Raw genomic sequence first — 21,765 nt, forward strand, 5'->3', positions numbered from 1 at the left:
GTGCAGCCCAGCTCCTGAAGGACCTTGCTGCTACCAGTGCAGGGAAGGCTGGAAGAAATAAGAAGTGAAACATCTTTTTTAAAAATCCAAAGAGCCTGATGGTGAGGTGTTGCCTCTCTTACAGGGGATGCTGTCTTGCAAGCAAATACTGCCATGAGCAAAATGATTCATGTACTCATGTCTTTTCACTCCTTTCACAGGAGGCAGGAGGATAACAACACAGGGACAAACATACAGTACAGCCCAGAAATGCCTTTAAATGAACTTTATTCTGTAGGTTGCATTTTGTTTGTTCAAGCCCTTGAGCCAGAACTTGCTCTAGACCAGACTAAATACTAAGGAAATTCATTTAATTAAATTTGTTGCAGATATCCCAGTTAACAAGAACAGATTGGTCTCCCTGAGGCTAGATAGAGTTAACAAGAAAATAAATGTTGTGCTAATTAGAGAACTCATTTTAGACACCTGGGGTGAAACTTTAAAAAGTCCTAGAGATGTAGGATTGAAAATTCATTTGGAAATGAGTCTTAGGCTTCTAAATCACTTAGGTACTTTTGAAAAATTTCCCCAGAGGCTTAAACCATCTTACAATCATCAAATTTAGCAAGTTTGTAGCTGTCTGCTTAGCAAAGCACTGTATAAATATTATCTGTTTGAATCAGTACACCACAATGTACTTCATTATCCCTGTAAGGTAGAGACACTGAGCTACCTGGTGAGTTGAAGGTAGGCTAAGTGTCATTTTTTTGAGCATGCTTGTAGGTCAACAGGAACAGATTGATGCTTTCTTGGAAGTATTAAAGTACCAGTACCCCAAATTTCCATCTCTTTGCAACCTCAAGGGACTTTCTGTAGGTACCTAACAACTTTTTATTAAATCTTGTCTTAAGTGACTTGTCCAAGCTCATGGATAAAAAAGACAGCAAAGATGAAATTTTATAGTTCAGCACCTGCTGGAAGAAAAATGAGACACTAAATACTGTCACCCTGCCATTCATCTGCCAAATCATGATAGGAACTAATAAGGACTCAATAAGCATTAGATTCAATATGAAGCCAAATTTCCAGATTCACATATAGGATTAGCAGAAAAGCAAGGAAAGAACCAGACTCTGAGGAGCAAAAAGTCCCTTCAATGGCTTGCAGCTCAGAAGTATGGTTTCAGTAGTTGTTTTTTTTCCTGTAACTGGTCTGAGGATTTTTCTGAAATATCATCCTTGTAAAGACATGCATTAGTAGTGTCTGTTTCATGCCAGGTAAAGCCCTTCCCACAGCCACGCACACACTTGCTGTCTGTCAGCAAAAACTTCTGTGTCAGTAATTAGAAAAATGCTATTAAAAACCTGCCTTGTAATCCCAGGTAGCCTCTGGGTTGCCCCAGTTCTATTTCCTCGCTCAGTGCAGTGAGCCAGAATTGCTCCACTGTGAAGTGGGACCCTCTGACAAGCTCTTAGCTACTCTTTTATTGTACAAAGCCATGATTTGAGGGCACCAGCACTCAGCTGTAGTGCCCCAAAGAGGTTTCAGGTGCTGACAAAGTCCTTGGTGTGACAGGTTTATAACCCAGGTGGAGCATGTTGCACATGGGCACTTGGGAGCTGCATCTCACCATGGGGGCCAATGTGCACATCATGTACATCTGAAAATGTACTCCAGCCTGCCATGAGTCTGGATCATCCAACAACTTCATAAAAGAGATGAGTCAGGGCCCTAAAACACAGAGGGTATCCACTGAGCTCATTATTTTCATACCTAATTACACAGTGCTACTGAGAGAGAACTGCACATTACGCTGAAGAATCCTGTTTCATCACGAGCCCTCAAAGATAATTGCATTTAATTAAAACCTATAGATACCTTGGTGATAACTGATCTATAAACACTCAATGTAGACCTGCAAATGAGGTGCGTTAGCAAGTGCATCCCTTAAACACAGTTTGAAAGCTGGTACTGAGGTGAGATGGCAATGAAAAGTTGGGCTGTTTTGCCATGGCACATGTACCTCTTGCACTCCATTCTGATTCTGTGCAGCTCCTCTGCTGTGAACCAGTGGGCAAACACCTGCTGATCATCCCTTACTGAATTTTGAACACCTTTTATTTAATCTGGGGTATATACGAGTGGGAGAAAGTGATGACAGGTGGCACTCGCAGTGGCAGAAGCTGCCCTTTTCTTTGTGAGGTTAGGTCAGAAAGGAAGCTGCAGATATACAAGTGTGGCTAGTAATGCCACAGATCAGGGAGTAAACACTTCTTATGGTGAAAATATTTCTTGTAATGGACATTGTAATGCATTTTCCAATGAACTGCAAATTATATTTCCAGTTGAATCAGCTGCTGGTTCCCTTGTCTCAGCACAGGTCTGGAGGGTCATTTGCAACAAGTCAGAACAGAAAATTTGTCCTCATCCTTCTCCAGTGTTTGTGCACAGCTGCCTGTAAAGCTGTTAATGTGAAGGGGAATACCTGGTGAGGGGCCAGAGCAGTGAGTGCCTGTGGGGATCACACAGGCTGTCCCTGTGAGCTCATCAGGAATTGTCCTCTGCCAGGAGGACAGTGCCCAGGCAGAAAGGGACCTGGGGGTACTGGTCAACAACAGACTTGGCATGAGCCACCAGTGTGCCCTGGTAGCCAAGAAGGCCAATGGACCTGGCCTGGATAAGGAATGGTGTGACCAGCAGGAGCAGGGAGGTCCTTCTGCCCCTGTGCTTGGCACACTTCAAGTGCTGTGTCCAGTTCTGGCCCCTCAGTTTAGGAAGGCTGGTGGGACGCTCGAGCGTGTCCAGAGGAGGCAACAAGGCTGGAGAGGGGCTGGGAACACAAACCCTCTGAGGAACGACTGAGGGAGCTGGGGCTGTTTAGCCTGGAGAAAAGGAGACTCAGGGGTGACCTTATCACTTTCTACAAGTTCCTGAAAAGTGGTTGTACTCAGGTGGGGTTGGTCTCTTCCTCCTGGCAGCAGCTGACAGAACAAGAGGACACAGTCTTAAGCTGAGCCAAGGAAAATACAGGTTGGATGTTGCAGGGACAATGATTTTGACTACCTGGAGTTCCACCTCTGCATCGGCCTCTGGTCAGCTTCCAGTGTCTCAGCTTGTGGCCACCAATGCCAGCCTCCTGGTCAAGTACTTCAGCCACTTCATCGAAGAAGGATTTTCCTCCCTGATCATCTTCATTATGATGCTTTCAGGAAGGTGATCAGGCTGGCAGATCATTGTCCCACCAACTCCCAGTTCAAGGTGGACTATATCACAAATTACTCTTGTGCCTATAAACCACTAGATCCAGTAAGGGAGTGTTCATTACCTCTCCAGTCTGGAGGTAGGAGGTGGGTGGCCTTTGCTCTCCTTTTCCCTTGTGCTGCAGCCCAGATAATAGGTAGATTACTCCTTTATTGGTTGCCTTCAGATATCCTATTTTACTCTCAGGTGTTGCAGCAGACCTCCCATTACGGGTAGAGATGAGCCAACACAGATTCTCATTTAACAATGTGAAAAGGGTCCTGGTTTATTCTTCTTTACAGCTTAGCCACCCTGACTCTGACTACAGCAAATTCCTACTGTTGGCTTCTCTGACAGACTGACTGCTGGCTATTTCCTGCTGGAATAGGACCACAAGTACTTCCTTGATGCCTCTTACCACAGGTTTTTACCCAGCTTGACTATGACTGCAGGCTCCAACAAGAGGCTCTAACTCTATCAGACCCAGACTGACCTCACAGCAGATCTTTTGCAGCAGCAACTCTCTTCCTTGTTTCACTCTTCTGTGTGTCTCTCTGGATCGTTCCTTCTTCCTCAGGGCTCCTTTACCTCCTCAAGGTGATCTTTCTTCCTCCAGGCTCTCCCTGACCAGCCAACCCACACCTTTTATCACATGTATCTTTATTAGTCATAGCTATGACCCATTAAGGACAAGACTGTTCTTCTTTGGTAATTTACAAACTGTGACTTATCAGGGGCAAGGTCACTTGTAATCCCTGCTTCTATACCTACAGTTTGAGTATGAGGAAAAAAATTTTTACAGAAGGAGTGATAAACTACTGGAATGGTCTGCCTGAGGAGGTGGTGGAGTCACCATCCCTGCATGTGTTTAAAAAGGACTGCATGTGGCACTTGGTGCCATGGTTTAGTTGAGGTGTGAGGGCGTGGGCTGGACTCAGTGATCTTGAAGGTCTCTTCCAACACAGTGATTCTGTGATTCTGTGATGTGAAATTCTTTTCAGTTGATATGTTCACTGCAATGCTTTTCTGAAATAACACAAAAGTAGTATTTTTGTGGAGAGGAAGGGGAAAGACTTGGCCAGGGGGATAAAGCAGAATGATAAATTGCTTGCCCACTCAAATTATGGGTGTCAAGTTTCTTGTATTTATCTCCCTTGAGCACAGGGAGAGCAGCTGACCGATTTGGGATTTACAAGTGGGTGAGAGGTGCCTGCGTGTGGCCAGCTCAGCACCTTGCTGGGAGAGGAATGCACCAAAGAGCAGGTTGGACACCTGCCTCGTCAGCTCATCCTAGGAGAAATACTTCACCCTCAGCTGGCTGGCAAATAGAAAGAACATTCAACAAAGAAAATTGAGAGGAAAGAGCAGAAGCAAATGTCCTGCTCAGAATATATTTAAAGCTGTCATTTCACTCTAGGCTGCTTTACCCTCTGTGATATCTGTGTCTGCTTCTCACCCCCCAGTTCACTGCTCCGATGGCTCTGCCCCCTCCGGACCCACAGTTTGTGCTCAGAGGTACCAGTGCTGCAGTCCACACTCTGCATTTTTCCTGTGGAGGCCCAGAACCTGATATCCCCCTTCTTTTCTCTGGGTAAATACACCAGGATTTCTGGCTCTGCTGAATGTCATATGGTTGTTTCTTTTTGAATTGAATTGTATTATTTTGACAAAGTGTTTCTGGGGAAAACAGCAGCATTCGTGTTTTTGCATGATGGGTGTTACTTGTGCATACAGCTTCAGTTTTGGAAACAAAACAAAACAAACAAACAAAATGAAAAGCATCAGCCTCTGGTCACCTCCATGCAGTGCTCACACTAAAAGCATCTCTTCCTACTGCCAGGTCTGAGAATGGGTTCATCCATGTCTGGAACCTGAAAACACATAGAGTGGACACAGCATTGGATGGCCATGGAAGAAAATCTGTCTGCTGTGTGAAGACAATGGGTGGTAAAGAAAGGCTTCTCAGGTTAGCAAAGCAGGCAAAAAACAGTGACATTTTTCTTGTCTCTTGTCTGTGATTGAAGGGGAAGAAAGAGGGGCAGGGACACAAAGGATTCTCTTGATTCTGGAGTCACTTAGAGTTTCTCCAACACATATGGAAATGTACTGAAGTAAAAAAAGACAGAAAAACTCTAGAATAAAAAGTGTGGGGGTTGGAGGGGGAAAGATGCAATTAATTTATTTATGATGTGTATTATGATATCATAACAACTTGGGACTTGTAGTGTCTTTACTAAGAACAGGTGAGGTCTTTGGGTCAAGGAAATACACTTGGATTTGAAGTTGATTTGAAGTGGTTCCTGGGGAAGATTGAAAAAAAGAATTTATAAATAGAGGGGAGATGGAGAAAAGGGAAGGAAGAAAGAGAAGAATCAGAGATGGGGAGTGGAAGACTGAAAATGAGCAAGAATGCTGAGTTTCATGCTTTTGCTTTGTTGCAAAATACCTTCTGTTCTTGTTTAGCAAAGGAAGGTCAGGAAGATTTGTGTACTTTGGATTAGACAGGTGATCTAGAGTAGATGCCAAAGTGTCTGTATGATTAGGAGGTGTTCTGACATGTTTATCTAGAGAAGACATCTCATAATATACAGTGGAACTCATTAGCATTTATATTTCTTATCTGCTTAAGTACAATTATCAACAGTCTCCCCCATAAAATATTGAATGAGCATTGTTTGTATAATTATGGAGTTTTTCTGTACCTCTGTTTTTACTGTATAGTTCTAACACTTCACATAGCAGTGCAGTTTTAGGACAGCATTTATCTGTATTTTTTATTTCTCTGTTGTAAAGCTAAATCACAGCAATTTCTTGCAGTATCACACTGTTTGTGTCGGCAGTGCTATAAAGGTTTTGTCAGTTTGTCACTCAGCTGAACAGCACTGATGTTGAAGAAGTCCCAACAGCCTGTAGGTTTACATCTCCTCTGTTTTGCTTTCATGCTTCTTCAGGTGATACTGCTAATTAAAGTAAGACATGGGTAAGGGATTTTTGATGGCTCCTTGCCCAGGTGATAACATGAGGACATATATCCTGTGCTAAGGTAGTTTATGGATTGGAAGCTTCTGCACAGTGCTACTTTGTTCCAGAGCCAGTGGGATCACAGAAATCTGCACCAATTCCTGCTGTGCCCTTTGTGTGGCCTCCTGGCTCTGCCTGCCTGGAGCAGCACAAAGCCTCTGGGACGGGGCTGTGCCCAGGAGTCCCTGGGCTGGTACCTCGGATGCAGCTGCTGCTCTGTGGCCCTGGGTGCTGCAGCCCTGGAGCAATCGCTGCCAGTCTCTCTCTGTTGTGTCTCCACACCTGCCCTCTGTGCCCTGCCTGTGGCTGTGAGAAGTTGACCACTGAACAACTGTCACTTTTTATTTACCTCTGATGAGTTCTTGTCTTGCTGTTTGTCTTTCAGCTGTCAACACATGACATTTCCATTTCATTGCTAGTGCAAATGAGTGTTACATGTATAAATCTTGGGATACTTTTGTTTCCTTTTAAATTAGGTCTAATCAATTATAAAATGTAAGTATTTTTTTACTGTGTATATATTCAACTGCTCATGAGACTTTATAAATATATTCTCACATCTAAATAGCACAACTCAGCCTGACCAAGCCTCTCTGCACAAGGAAACAGAAACTGTGATTGCAGTGTATCTGACTGGAATCAGATATAATCAACTCGCCCCTTGCAGGGACAGTTGAACCTCTTGGCCAGTTCCACAGAACTGGCAGAAGGGTGGTGGTCTCAGGGACACTGAACTCCCCCACATTTCATAAAACACCCAATTAACGCCCCCACAGAAGCTGTTCAAAGCTTGGTCCTTTACTGTCTGTTAAAGACCCAGTTCAAGTTACTGCCCTGCAGGCAGCCAGGCTTCCTCAGACTGCAGCTCATGGATAACTTGTTTTACTGTAACAGTCAGGGGCGCGACCAGAGGATCTGCCTGTGGGATTTAGCAGAGGGACGGACTTCAGTGACGGATTCTGTCTTCACGGAGCACGTGGGATTCTGCAGATGCTCTCTGTTAAAGGTGGCGCAGGGACGCTGGCTACTGGCCATGGCAGCCAGAAGCCTGGAGGAGGTAGGAAGTGTCTCTTTCTCTGTGCTTGAGAGGTTGCTTTTGGTACTGAAATGACATCGTTCAGAAGGGGAAACATCTGCTCAAGAGCAGGCAGCACAATAAACCTTTGGGGGTTTTAATCACTAATTTTACTGCCACAAGGATGACTGAATTATGTAACTCATGCTTTAATAACAAGGATACCACCCCAAGATTTGTCTGGCATTTAAGTATTTGCAGCTGCTGCTGATCTTTACATGCAGGAGTTTTGAAAAACCTTCTGGTGCTGCTGAATATTGGGAACAAGAGTCCTTCTGGGGAACTAATGGTCAGCAGGTCTGTCCTCAGATGGAGGAGCTTATATTGTATCTGAAGCTGAATCAGGTTTGGTGAGAAGAGGGGAGGTGCAGGTGATTTGTAATGCAATACGTGGTCTTTCACCCCAGGCTAATTCCTCACCTGGAACTGGGGCTGGAAATAGCTGAATTACTATTACTGGCCAGAGGTTTGCTCTGTGTGAGATAATTGCAGGGTCCGTTTCAGTTCCTGCTGGTCAAGTCCACATCTAATGCCACTATTGCAGCACTCACTGCCTGACAGCTTTGCTGGCAATGTCCATTTCTGCTTTGTTAAAATTACAGTTTTGTTTTCTACTACAGACTGTTTGAGGACATCACACAAAAATAATACCAAATACTTGACATCAAAATACCAAAATTATGAAAGAAGAAAAAAGTGGCATAAATATGAAATGAAATACAGTAGCTAAATGCAAATTGCTGACGAGCATAAAAGTTCACATGCTTTTCTGGACTATAGGTTGTGTATCTTGAAACTGAAATTTGCATATTTGATACATGAAGTAATAAGTGCCTGTATTGCAAGAAAAGGTGATATTTTTATTATACGGAAGTTAAGCACATATCTGAGTACTTTGCTGACTCACAGCCAGAATGTTCACCCTTTTCCAGAACTAGATATGCCTGCAGACACAGACACTGCACCAGTAAATACAACATGTATGGTTGAATTTACTGGTGCAGTCCCATACCTTGTTCTGATCAAACAAAGAACTCCCTCCATTTTAAAGCAGTGCTCAATAATACTTAGGTTAAACAAAATTGACAAGTGCATTCTCGTGTCAGCTGGAGAAGTCCCGCTGATGAAGAATTAAATAATCAACTGACCCAAACAGAAGACGTTTACCCTGGTGTCGCTTACAACTCATCTCTGTTTTATCCTCATTTGTTTGCTTGGGCCCTGCAAGAGGACAATGATTTGCAATCTCCTGAGGTAGAAGAGTTCCACTCTGTGTGTGAACCTTTGCATTAGAACTGTGTCACGTTTCAATAAATTCACATAAGCTCCCATAATATATAGTGCTTCCAAACAGGCAGCACTGTGTGAGACGCAGTACATTTGCAGCTTATGATTAAAATTAAGACTTAATAAGTGTTTATGCTTGGCTGGTGTCCAAAAAAAGACTAATTTTGTCTTGAAGGAGGTTCAGTCCATAAATAATGAGATCTGAACAGGCATTTATTTGTTCATGATTGCATTTAAATCACCAATTATGAGTTACATGCACTTTTCTTGCAAATTTGCCAGAAACATGTTAAAAGCTTTATTAATGTGAAAAAGAGAAAGGGTGTGTTTCCTTGTGGCCAGTTTTAGCCACCCAGGAACACTATTAACCTCAGGCAAAGGCAAATCTTTCTCCTATTAAGCAAAACCAGTATAAACACGGAACTTCAAGTTTTAGGTTACAGTTGTCAAAATATGTGAAATAGTATTTATTTCTAAGGCTCAGTTGCCTTTAACGCAGACAGTCTCTGGAACTGTCAATCCAGCTCAGGCAGCAGGTCATGCCTGCCTGCATTCTGCACAAGCTTTTCTCATTGTTTTTCTTTGGTCTTTGCAAGCCCAACTGAAGCCCTTGTACCAGTTCATCTGTTTTTAGTCAAGGTAAAGCAAAGAAGGTTTGTTTTTTTCTTTTAACCTGCAGACGTGAATTTATCACAGCACACTTACCCTTCTTTATTACATAAAAGTTGCAGTTTTGGTCTTGCCTAGGAGGCAATGCCCTTTGGAGAGACAGTGATGAAAGAGGCAAGATGAGGGCAGGTCATCTTCATATTTATAGCCTGTTTCCTGCCACAGCTAACTTGGTCATTATGTTGATAGCAAGAAAGTTGACAAGAGAAAAGCATTTTTTGTTATGAGTGAAGCTCCAAAGAACCAGAATTCCCAGCTGATCAGACTTTGGTCTGTTCCCAGGTTTGGTCTGCAGACTAGATGGCTCTTGACTGTAGTCACTATTCCTCAAATCTGGAAAACAGTTTCCTGCTCTATTGCTCAGTGGCTTTCAAAAGTGTTCTGTATGTTATGTGCAATACACTCTGCTCACAGTCTTAGAGTGCAGCTGGCTTTTGGCAGGCTGGCTGACAGCCTCTAGAAATAGGAAGATGTTCTGGCAAGCTTTGAACTAAAGGTATGGGATTAGAAAGCCATTGCAGCTGCTGTGGTCTTGATGGATGGTTCCCAGAGGAGCCATATTTGTGTAATACCTCATCTCAGATGCTTAAGGAAATTCACACAACTGGGGCCGTCCAACAGCGCTGTTGGGCTCTTGCACATTCTGGAAGAGCCTAGAGTGGCTGGTGATGCTGGATTTATCAAATGTTTCAAGTAGTTTAATTTTACCACATAATGCAGGCCATTGTTTATTTAATTTGAAGAAAAGATCACCTTGTTGATTAAGTATGAATGTGAGAAACAGCAACGTTCCTGGTGGCAGGTTTTTGATACCCAGGAGCTTCTGTTTCTCTAGAGTTCCAGGCTTGAGAACCAGCCCAGAGCTGAGGCACTGCTGTGTCAATCAAGAGTCTCAAAATCTTCCAGTACCAAACTAAAAAGGCAGACTCCCCTGATCTTGCCTGCCAGCATCCTGAGGTGGAAATGAGCTACTTCCTTGGCAGAGGAACAACTTGCCCAATGTTCAAAAAAAAGAAAAAAAATCAAAACCACACAAACCAGGTCCATGATTCATTACCATTGGAGCAAGCAACAATGGAAGCTGCTCTGTAGAGAGAGCAGGTGTTTAACAGAGCATTTTCTGACCCTGCTTTAGACAGGGTCTGACAGTGCTGTGTTAGGAATACCTGTGTGCAGAGGCTGCTGCAGCCGGCCTTAGCTGGTAATTGTGGGGTTACAATTTGTTACTGCAGTCAGCAGTAAATAAAAAATCCCCTTGGCATGTACACACTGTCTGTATTTCCATGCAAGCTCTGTGTTACCACAGCAGCACAGAGGAGAGAATGCAAGTGTTCACAGGTGAATACAGCCAAAAAATTAGCAACAGAGCTGGAAAAAGGAGAAAGAAAGCAGGGGGGGTGTGTTCAGATGAAGCAGTCTGCAGTATTACCTGTTGTATGTACAATGGCATCCACTGTTTGAAAAGAAGGCTGTAATTAAATAGAAGAGTGGAAGAAGAGGAGATGTTCACTCTAGCAGTTCTGTCTGGTTTTTCCTAAAACAATGCACTTCTTTAGGTAGCTGTAGATTCCCCTTACAGCTCCAGCTTAGCATGCATTCCTCCGTTTCCTCCAGACAGTTTTTACTGGAAGAGCTTATACTAACCTTAATCACCTTAAAAGACTTGTGTTTTTAACAACAGAATTTTGACCTGGAGCCTGACCAACTCCTCTTGTTTTCCTGATGTCAGGTTCAGATTTTGGAGCTGCCATCCAAGACGTCAGTCTGTACCTTGAAACCAGAGGTGGGTGCCAAGCTGGGCATGCCCATGTGTCTGAAGTTATGGCAGGTAAGGCAAGAGCGCCTGCTAATTGTGAAATGTTTTCCCTGTGATTCATTTTATATGAAGCACATGAATCTTTCTTCACTTGGATTTTGATTTATAATCAAACCAATCAAGTAATTATACTATTAAAGGGGGGAAAGATTTGTGAACATCCTTAATGTAACTTTCAGAGCTTTCCAAGCTTTAATGGAAGATTTGCAAATGCTCAAGGAAAGCTTTGTATCCTTAGGATAGATACAGTTTTTGCATCAATCAAGAGGAAAATGAGTGACTTACCAAAGCCAGTTGTTTGATATGGTTTTCTCACTGCATTAAGACTGATGAGAAATGTTTGGGTTGCTTAAAAACAGTGGTTTTAATGGCAGATTCCATTCACTTCAGTGCCCTCAGGATGAGGGAACACTCTGAACGTTTCTATTCCAGACATACAATAGGAAGAAAATATTTATGGTGGTACTGACTACAGACAAAAAAGTAAATAACAGTAATTAGTGAAAAAACCACACATTTGCAAAATATTTACTAAATAATGTTAATGGGCTGCCAACAGTGAGCACAAGTAATACAAAAAGGTGGTAATAGAGGGAGGAAGGAGTTCAGGTGATTGGCTTGAAATCTCCAGAGAATTGGTGGCAATGCTGATTCCCATGTAAGCCCCTGACAACACACTGCTACAGATCTACAGGACCAACTGAGCAAATGCCAGGGGTGTAATTCCTGCAAGCTCATTGGAACATTTGTGTTGGTTTCAGTTGAAAATATTATCAATCAAAGTGAGGCCTCAGTGTCTTCACCCAAGATCCTGAACTGACTGAAATCTACAGAAATTCAGTTGCTGACTTCAGACAAAAGCCAAGAGAGGCCACAGTTGAAGTTCCATGCTGTAATTAAAAACTAGGGAAAAAAATAAGAGGAAATTAAATAGGCTGATTAGGCTTTTGTTAAACAAAGTTCCTCCTAAAAATGCAATCAATGTTCAGTGCCTGACGAAATGAATGGGTCTTTCTGTCTCCTCCATTTTTTAATAAGATGATGATAACTGTGGAAATGTTCAGTGTTGAAAATTTTTCTTGCCTGTATAAGAAGTCCTCTGTCTTGCCATATTTTCTACATGCATTAATATTGATATTCCTCTAGGAAGCAGAGCAGGTGCAGAGTCTTAATTTTATATAGTTTTTAATTTTGTTGCCAGTGGGGATAAAGCAGAGGACTGGGAACTGGGAGAGCTAAATTATTCCATTCAGATTCTGACTCTGAGAACTCACCATAACTTCCTAGACTGCACCAGGCAAATATAGATAATCTCTTAGAGTCTCACAGCTGTATTTGCTCTTTTACAAATATGTGCAACTTAGGAAGAGGATACCCTTAGGGAAATAATTGCATGTGGTGCACCAAAGTGATGCTCTGCATTGTGTTCTGTGGTTGCACTGGAAGTGGCTCTGTGAGTAACCCTGTAACCATAAAGCAGGAGCACACGAGCTCACCCAGCTGCAGCCCTTCCTGAACAGAGCCCTCCAGGATTCCTTTGTACAGGCCCTGTTGGGCAATGCAGACATACCCAGGAGATGAGCGCTCCCAGCCCAGCACTCAGGGGTTGCCTAAGAGACTTTTTGATGTTGCTTATGGCACAGTAAATTAACAAGTTGAAACAGAAGCTGACAAGGAGAGCCCCATAAAGGTCTGAAGGAAGAGTGCTTGGGGTGGTTGGCCAGTGAGAGTTTGGGGGCTGCAGCCAGGTACCATCATCTTTTTCTGCAATTCAGGTAAACAACAAACCTCCCCAGCAGCAGTGTGAATGAGAAACTTTACTACAGAGCAGAAGGCAGCTGAGGTTAGGCTTGTAGATTAAGCCTCACTGGCTTCTCCTAAGCAGTCAAAAATCTTGCAGTTACTTATTTTGTTCTTTTGAGCACTTTCCTCCCCTTATTTTTCTACGTTTGTCCTTAAAGATATTAGTTCATTCACTTTCTTTTGAAGATTCATGTTCTTAAATACATTGTCCCTTCAGTTTCACACCTTCCTGCTATTACTAATTGGGTGGAGTAGGATTTGTAGGAGTAAGGATAGTCTTCCCTTAAATTTTTTGCACTCCTTGGGGAAGGCATCATATTGCATAATGGTGCAAACAAAATAATTCAACAAGAATAATACATGTCGAAACTGGAAATGCCGAGTTATTACTTTATATAAACTATTGCAATTATTCCTGTTGAGTTGACAGCAGATCACCTTTTCTTCCTTCCTTGACAATTATCCAAATGCAACAACAAAATGTTCTGCTTAGGAAGAGCAATGATTTATAATTTAATTTTTCTACTGAAACAGAACATGAATGGTGAGACTTCTCTCCAGCAGTGTCTGTTATTGGGAATTGAAATAAACAGGCTCTTGTGAAGCACTGCTTGGTGAGTCCAGGCTCAGACCAAGAGCTCCACTGATCTTTCAATAACTTTTATTGTTTTAGTTCATGTACCCATTGAAATATTACACTTCATATGGTTAGGGAAGTTAAGAAGAAGTAGTGTGGGAGACCTACATTTCATAGGAAACAGGACTTGGGTTTTAAAACATACCAATTGTAGATCTCACTTGCAAATTACTGTTTTTCACATCTAAAGTGCAATCCCCACAGCAGAAGAAAAGAAAGGGTTTTGCTTGGCATTCCCACAATGCTGAGCACTCACCTGTCTCTGCCATCTGCACAAGGGTGAGCAGCTCCTGTGGGAGCCACAATCCCACTTGGAGCAGGGAGAGGAGCTGACGTGTTCCACTGCCTGATGACAGCCACAACTTCTGTGACAGCCCAGCTCTGAGGGAGTCTTGTGCTCACAGAAGAGCAGCACAAATAATTGTGGGGGATTTTTATGCTTAAACTGGAGGCTTTCTTTAAACTCAAAAGTACCTATTAAATACTTTGTTCTGCTTTGAAGATTTTACCCTTTATTAAGTACAAATAAAATTTTTTAAAACATTTTTGCTATCTGGTATCCAAAAGCAGATATTCTTCATCCAAAATACCTGATGAGTTAACATTCATTCACACGTATCTGACGCAATGAATGAATCAAGGTATTCATTGCTCTGAAGTTATATTATTTTAGCAAATCAAAACTTTGACAGAAAAATTGTTCATAATTCTGGGCACTGTGAGAAATCTGCCTTATGGGCCTTTCTAGCCAGAGCATGCTCCCTGCCTTTTCAAAGGAAAAAGGATCTTGAAGGAAGGAAGGAGGCCCCTCCAAGAGCTCCTCCAAGATCCCAGGTGTGGACACACCTGTTCAGAAGGATGATATAGGGGATTTCCTAAATTTACAAGGATTTCCCCTTGGTTTCCTTCTTTTAAGGAGAATATCGTTCCCTGCTCATTGAGCTCTATTCCTCAAACACTTTTCTAGGCTGAGTAAGGCCGAGGAAGCACATGAGGCTGGTACTCAGAAGTTGTGTTACTCAGACCACCCATCTCTTGTTAGTTTAACTTCCCCCAGAGCAGGGAATAACCAGTGCTAGAACAGGCTGCACCATTAGTAGAGGCAGTGAGCCTTTGGCCACTACAGGTCTGTACCATGACACTGACAGCCAACGAGTTTGACCTCATTCAATAATGTGATACTGGTAAAAATTAATTCTTTATGCCCTTTATCTTAATTGTATACTGAGCAAACAAATCCTGTAGGAGGAGACAGTGTTTGGAAATATCTGAATATCCTGCTGGATACATTTCTTAGATGTGCCTACATGAGGTGGTAACAATCCCAATGTCTATTTTGATATTTCTTCTCCTATTAAAGAAACAACTGGCATTAACAGATGCTGTTGTTTTAGTTGCTTTCCACTGGGGATTTGCATCTTCACTCTCGTAACCAGGTACTGCTTACAGATCATTAGTCTTTTGGCTGGAGCAATGATGAATATTTTCCTTAAGTGTGACATGTAATCCAGTAATGTTCCCTTCTTTGAGTTATTTCAGAGGCTTAAATAAATTAGGTGTCTGCCCAGGGTGCCCTGCCCTTTGGCCTGTGACATCATTAATCAAAAGAGCTTTCAGTTGGTTACAGTGGGACTCAGGCGCCCATTAACCCCTTGGTGACTGACCCAGCAGTTCCTGCTGGGAGGTTCAGTGTTTGCCTTCAGGCACTGTGGGGTACTTGGGCAGGCAATCCCTCTGGGCAGCCCTGCACCTGGCAGTGTGGAGCTGGAATACCTGAGCATGGCACTTCTCAGTGCCCACACAGGCTTGTATTGCTTGGGACTACTCAGCTGCTCTGTGGAATTTTTTCTGTGAAGTGCAAACAAAGTTCAGACCATGAAGTAAAGCTCCTGAAAATTTCAGTCAGGCTCTTTTCAGTTGTTATAGAGAGCAATAGTTTGGATTTTCAGAGAGAAATTTTCTCCCTCTATATGTGTGTGTATATATATGTATGTGTATGTTAAATATGTATAACATATATATAACATTTAGAATTTGATATGTAGATATAAAACCTGTAAGTGCATATTACCTAGTAATGCTTTCTGTAAGTGGATGGAATATCAAAATTTGACATTCAGATACCTAAACTTCTTTTCACTTCACTTTTCACCAGTCAGCATTTTAATTTATTCTCTTGGTGCTTGGACTAAAACCTACACAGGTATGGTAATTTTCTTAACAGACTATTTACTTCTCAAACAATTTTCTTTTTCGTTAATCAGCTCAGCTGTGGTTCACAACCTGTGCTTCTGGCTGGCTATGAAGATGGATCAGTTGTCCTGTGGAATGTGTCAATGGGAAAAGCGTTGAGCCGACTCATTTGCCACCAGGAGCCAGTGATGAGCCTTGACTTTGACTCGGAGAAGGCCAAGGGGATCTCAGGCTCATCTGAAAAGGTGCTTAGCATCTGGAGCCTCAATGAGCAACAGAACCTCCAGGTCAGGATCACTGGCCCTCTAGTGTCATTTATCCCACTTTGCACTAACAGTTTGATAGACTAAAAAAATATTTAGTCATGAAGAGGAGTTGTTGCAGATCTCTAGCTAATTAATCACAGACTGGTTAGAATGTCTGTGCTATGTGACTAGACTTAGCAAAAGATGGTGAGGATTTTAAAAAAAAGGAAAAAACCCTCTCTCACATGTTTCTGGTTTTACCAAAGTTGCAACAGTCACACAGGCCTAGCATTACTCAAGCCATTGCCTCTGTATCTTCATTTATCACATTGGTAGTATCCAGCTCTCGGAATGTCCTAAACATTATAAATGAGTTATAAAAATGAGAAACAAAGGATTGCTTTTCCAAAGGTTCTGCTTGAATGGCTATAACGAGCCTTCCACTGTGGGAAAGACAGAAGTATTCCATTAAATACTTCTCAAACAGAAAGAGTAGGAGTAGCCCAGCTAGCACCAAGAGGAGATGAGGTTTAGGCACCCAGCTTCGTTTGGCACCTCCAGGGCCCAGCCAGAGACACAAAATCAGGCAGTTGGCTGCCCCAGTTCAAGTCTGAGCTGTGCTACTGTGAATGGCTGGGTTAGAGAGAGGTTGTGTAATCCCAGCTCAGGCTGTGCTAGGGAATGGCCATAAATACTGCTTTCATCTAGACAACTTTAGCAAGTGTTCCAACAGTGCCAAGGCGTTAAGTACGATCTGGAAATGTAGGTGTGGAAATAAAGTGCAAGAAGGCTCTGAAAATTAAAACTGCCCATGCACAGTCTCCACTGCTGGGTGCTTTAACCTTTTTAAAGTGGCAGCTGTCCCATGAACAATGGAGAGGGCCTGAATCAGCCCCTGTGTGCCCATGTCATCCTTGAGAAGAATCTCCTGGATACACCAGTTCAAGGGAGAACAATAATTGCTGTTCCGCCTTGCAGCTTTTATGGAGGGTTTTTTTTTTTAAGTAGTACAGCAGGTTGATGCTGTTTTCTGAATGGGGCTACAGGAAGAAAAGCACATGCTGGGACATCCTGTGTTAACTCATCACCTGGGGACACTGTAAAGGTGTGGAATCTGTGAGGCATCACCACAGCACCTGCATTTCTGGGGTGACAGGGCAAACACATCCAATCCCAGTGAAGTTTGGAGGGCATGGCACTCCCTGAGGAGGTGGCTGAACCCTAATACACAATACAACACAACATGAAAGAGGCACTCTGCACTCTGATTGAGTAGTGAAGGTGTCTGATACACAATTGTCTCAGTTTGGGTTTGCTGGTTTATTGGACGTTTGCCCTGCCCTTGCCCAGCCTCCCCCTGCTTGTCACCATCTGCACCAGGTGTCCTTAACTCAGACAAGGGGAGGGAAGGTGAGCAATCCCAGTAAGAAACTTGGTATTGAGACTCATTCTCTAAGGTAAAGGTGACAGAAATGTGACATCATGACAGGCTTCTTAAATTTTCAAATACTCTGGTGGTAGAGAGAAAGCTGTTCTTGCATATTAAAAAAACTTTTTTCCTAAAATAAAATACTGCTCTTTACAGCACATTTCACTCAGGAGTTAGTGGTATGCAGGGCTACAGGTACAACTTGCAGGAGAAACAGTTGTTCACCTGAAATATTGCAAGTATCGTTTTTCACAAGATATTCCCATTCCCAGGGGACGTAAGATTAGCTACACCTTCAGCACCTCACACTGAGGGACAGAAGGTTGCCTCAGAAGAAATTTAAATGCCAAGTATTATAAGCTACAAGCCATGCTCCTGTGCTTCATGGGAGCATGAATGCCCTAAAAAAATGCATCTTTCATATGAGCACTAGAGATTGTCAAAGACATAGATTAAGTTTTTTTCCACTATTGCATTAATAATATAAACCAGATGGGGATTTTTTTCCCTGACATTCCAGGTACCTGAGGTAATGGTAGACGTTGGAAAGCCACTCAGTGGCACATTATTTTTATTCTAAAAGGTTTTAATAAGTAACTGTGGTGCACAGATATCTGCTGTTGGAGAGGGAATGATGCAATGATGGTACTGAGCTCTGTTTTAAGTGGCAGTGTTCCAGTGTGGCAATGAATAGATGATGAAGGGAACTGCAGAGTTTATTGCTATGAGGAAAGTTTGTATTGTCTCCTACAGGAAAGTTGCTGAATTCATCACTGTCAGCAAATTATAGGATTGGTTATGAGCCTTCTGATTTGGATGAGATAGTGTAATTATGTGATGATGTTTGTGGTAGAATGTAGGAGGTAAACAGCTTCTGCAGGTGAGTAAACAAAGCAGAACTAAGAATCTGATAACCACAGAATCTTCTTTGTATATGACAAGAGAAAAAGTCCTGTAAGCTGTACTGTAAGTTTTGTTGGTTTGATTGCTGAGGCTTTTCCCCCAGATGCTGAAACTTAGTCTGCTGCTATTTTGGTTATTTTCCTAATAAGCAGAAGGCTTAAAGACATGCTCTGGCTGTAGATGCAAGTGTCCTTGATTGTGACTGGCTGAAAGCAGCTCACCTGTTTTTACCTCTTTGTTTTCTTAATTACAAGCTGGTTTTCTGGTTAGGAAATTGTGTTGGTATTGGACTGCTGTAGTTAGTGACTTACTGTAGTAGGTCCTGGGATGGCACAAATGCTGGCAGTAGGATTACACCTGGCTGCATACACCTTGAGCAAGTTTCCTCCTTTGTGTTGTTTTTCTCTCTCACTCTTTTATTTGCACATCATGCACAAATGCCCACTGTTCCCTCATGTTCCACAGCCAACAGGCATCACCATGACAGACTTCCTTTTCAAGTTGGAGCTTGCTGAGGACATGCCATTTCTCCAGTTGCCCTGATTGTGCTGTATGGATCTTGCCCACATAATTGACATGAATGATGGGAGCACCATGCCTGGCACTGGTTATAGCCATGAGCCAATAGTCTCAGTTACAGAGTAAGACCCATCCTCCATGTGCCAGGCTGGTGATGTAAGGAATCCCTTCCCTTGCCAGGACATTTACACCAACAAAAATTCCACGGAGGCCATGCTGCATTAGGCCTACCCTGGGGAGTTTGGAGCACATGGACTAACAAAAAGCACAGCCCCACCAAGAGGCCCCCATATAGCCTGCTATTTCTCATTAGGCTTGAGCAGAACTTGCTGTCCTCTGCTCTGAATTCGTTGTAGACACATTCTTCAGGTTGTCTTTGAAAAAGAACTGTACAGAGCATGTAAGAAGCATCTCAAGTTTCATTCAGCCTTTTGTCTTCCCAAACTGCACAGCTCTTGCTGTTTGAGTAGGGAGCTGGGTAGTTCTTATATAGCTGAAAAATAATTGCTTGTGGCTTTGTGCCTGTAAGGTTCCAAGATGTGTTCAGCTGCATCTGAAACCAACCTTGACCATTTCTGGAGTTTTCTACATCCAGTATAAAGGTTAAAATTACCTGCAATAATATGTCTTTATAACCCTGTACTAGGTATGCATCGTGGAATGTCCTTCAAGAAGGAAAGCTCCTCAGGTGTGATGTACTTGTCAGTCCCTTCCTGCCTCAGACAAACAGTAAACACCACACAGTGAATTAAACAGGCACTGGATGATATTAAGCTTTGGTACAGGATAGCTACAGACTCAGGCTTAAGGAGAGAGTGGCATTAATGTGTTGTTTCCAATAGTACTTATAAATAACAGCAGTTCAGGGCCAGCTTTATAAGCCAAAGGTGTTTTCCCCATTTTGACAGAAGCTGAGCTGTTCCAGTACAAACACACACTCTTGTGTGCATGTTTCACAGGTGTTTCAGACAAGTTACCTGAGGTGAGAACAGCAAAGGTGTCTTATTTTGAGCTTTGTGCCTTAAGAAACTCATGTCAGTGAAGCAAAAACTTTTCGTTCCAGCGGCTAAGTCCTGTGCAGCCCCAGTGCCTTCTGAAGGAAGCCAAATGCCTCCCAATTGAATTGTGCCCCTCTGTGCCCCAGTAGTCTCCAAACAGTAACACAAGGCTTCCAAGACTGAAATCAATAACTTGGCCATAATCCTCTCCTTGGATTTGGTGTAAATAGAAGTCTCTTGGGAAGGAGTACTAGAAATACAGACTTCCTGACACTGTAACCCAATTCCTGGAAGCATTCCTTTCTCAAGACTGAGGTAAATGCTACAACAGCTTATTGGGGGTTTTGTGAGGGGCCACAGTAGTAGAAACGAGTAGCAGGTAGCTTAAGCATCAGCTCAGAAGGGTCTCAGCCTGGGAATTCTTCTGCAAAGAAGCAGGGAAAATATATGGACTTAGCTCTGAACATTGTAGCTCATACAAGAATAGCTAGAAGAAAAGGGCAAAGCTGTACTCAAAACCTCAATTCAGAGCTTCACTTGTGACAGAATATATATATAACTTTAAATGCAAAACAAACTAAAAGCATAGAAGAGTTTGGTTTATTTTATGAAAATTGCTCTGGAAGTGGGAGGCTCAAGCTTTAAGGTGTTTTCTGTCTCTGTCTATTGTTGCTCTCACCAAGCACCATCCACATGTGAAAAGCTCCACGCTCCCTGTGTGACACTGGTGTGTTGGGTGGGCACAGCACCTGCTAAAACACCGAAAGATTCCTTTTTCTTCTGTTTTGAACAACTTGAGCTCATTTGTAACTTTTCCCCAAAGGTTTACAAAACACACGAACTCGTCAACGCTGGCATATCTGATATCACCATCCGGCCAGACAAGAAGATTTTGGCAACAGCAGGGTGGGATCATCGCATCAGGATCTTTGGGTGGAAAAAGCTGAAGCCCTTGGCAGTGCTGGACTATCACACAGCAACCGCCCACTGCGTGTCCTTCTCAGACCACAGCAAGCCCCAGGACAGACTGCTGGCAGCCGGCTCCAGAGATCAGCGCATCAGTGTCTGGTCCATCTATGCTCAGACATGACACATCCTGCACTGCCATGGACTAGGAAAACAGGACGGGTGAAGCAATTCCTAGCACTGCAATTCCAACATGCATGTGGGGAAGGGGTAGAATCTGAAGTGAAAGTCCTAGGTTAATTCTTATGCTGCTTGTTTAAGCTATAAATTTTTTCTTCCATAGAAGAAAGTGTATTTTTAAAATTCATAACAAGCAGAACAAGGCCAGTCACAAAGACCAAAGTTGCTTTGGGTTCTGCTACAGGTTTTGCAACACCTTTCCTTTGGCAGGTTGCTGACATAACTTGTGCCAATATCTTTTGTAAAAATGGACTGGAATCCCTCAAACTGCAGTGGGGGCAGAATATGTCTGTTTGTAAGTCATTTATGTATCCAAGAATCTGAATCAGTGTAAAACATCACTCTTCCTTGAAAATTTATACCCATTAAACCACCTCCAGTGGTTTCTCATTGTCAGTTACTTTTTCTTCCCTGTAACTGAAAGGCTATCAGAACACCCTTGATTTGTTCACACTTCTGTCAGTTTCTAACTTAAACCAACAGCCAGGAATGTGACTAGGGATGGCCTTCGGCATTTATGAATTTCATTATGTCTCCTGTCACCTCAAGCCTCACAATTAATCACAAGAAAGAAAGGAAAAAAAACTTCCCCAACATTGCACTGCAAAGCTGTGTAAAGCCTTTTACAGAGCCAGTGCTAAATCCTTTCCATAGACTGATGAGCTGAAGGATTTAAACTCGACAATCCAATTAGCGCCCTTCTCCTTGGAGAGTCGGGGCTGAGTTTCAGCGTGGAAAGTCGGGGATTCAGCTGCACAGCTCCCATGAACATTGAGGGGAATCACATGGGTAAATCCTTATCCAC

The 21,765-nt window shown here is 42.8% G+C and overlaps 1 protein-coding gene across 1 annotated transcript in view; it reads left to right on the top strand.

Annotated features, from left to right (window-relative positions):
• The window catches only part of GNB1L (G protein subunit beta 1 like), a 43,919-nt gene extending 22,559 nt beyond the window's left edge, over positions 1–21,360 (top strand). The window contains exons 2-7 of the mRNA XM_071445398.1: positions 4,683–4,810; positions 5,060–5,185; positions 7,135–7,297; positions 11,001–11,099; positions 15,792–16,007; positions 20,638–21,360. Coding sequence (XP_071301499.1) covers positions 4,695–4,810; positions 5,060–5,185; positions 7,135–7,297; positions 11,001–11,099; positions 15,792–16,007; positions 20,638–20,904 — 987 coding nt within the window. The 5' untranslated portion in view covers positions 4,683–4,694 and the 3' untranslated portion in view covers positions 20,905–21,360. The remainder of the gene's footprint in view (positions 1–4,682; positions 4,811–5,059; positions 5,186–7,134; positions 7,298–11,000; positions 11,100–15,791; positions 16,008–20,637) is intronic.
• The last annotated feature ends 405 nt before the right edge of the window (positions 21,361–21,765 follow it).

The sequence above is a fragment of the Agelaius tricolor genome, unplaced genomic scaffold (assembly GCF_023055355.1).
Source record: "Agelaius tricolor isolate 1412-34295 unplaced genomic scaffold, bAgeTri1.0.p SCAF_20, whole genome shotgun sequence".
Classification (NCBI taxonomy): domain Eukaryota; kingdom Metazoa; phylum Chordata; class Aves; order Passeriformes; family Icteridae; genus Agelaius; species Agelaius tricolor.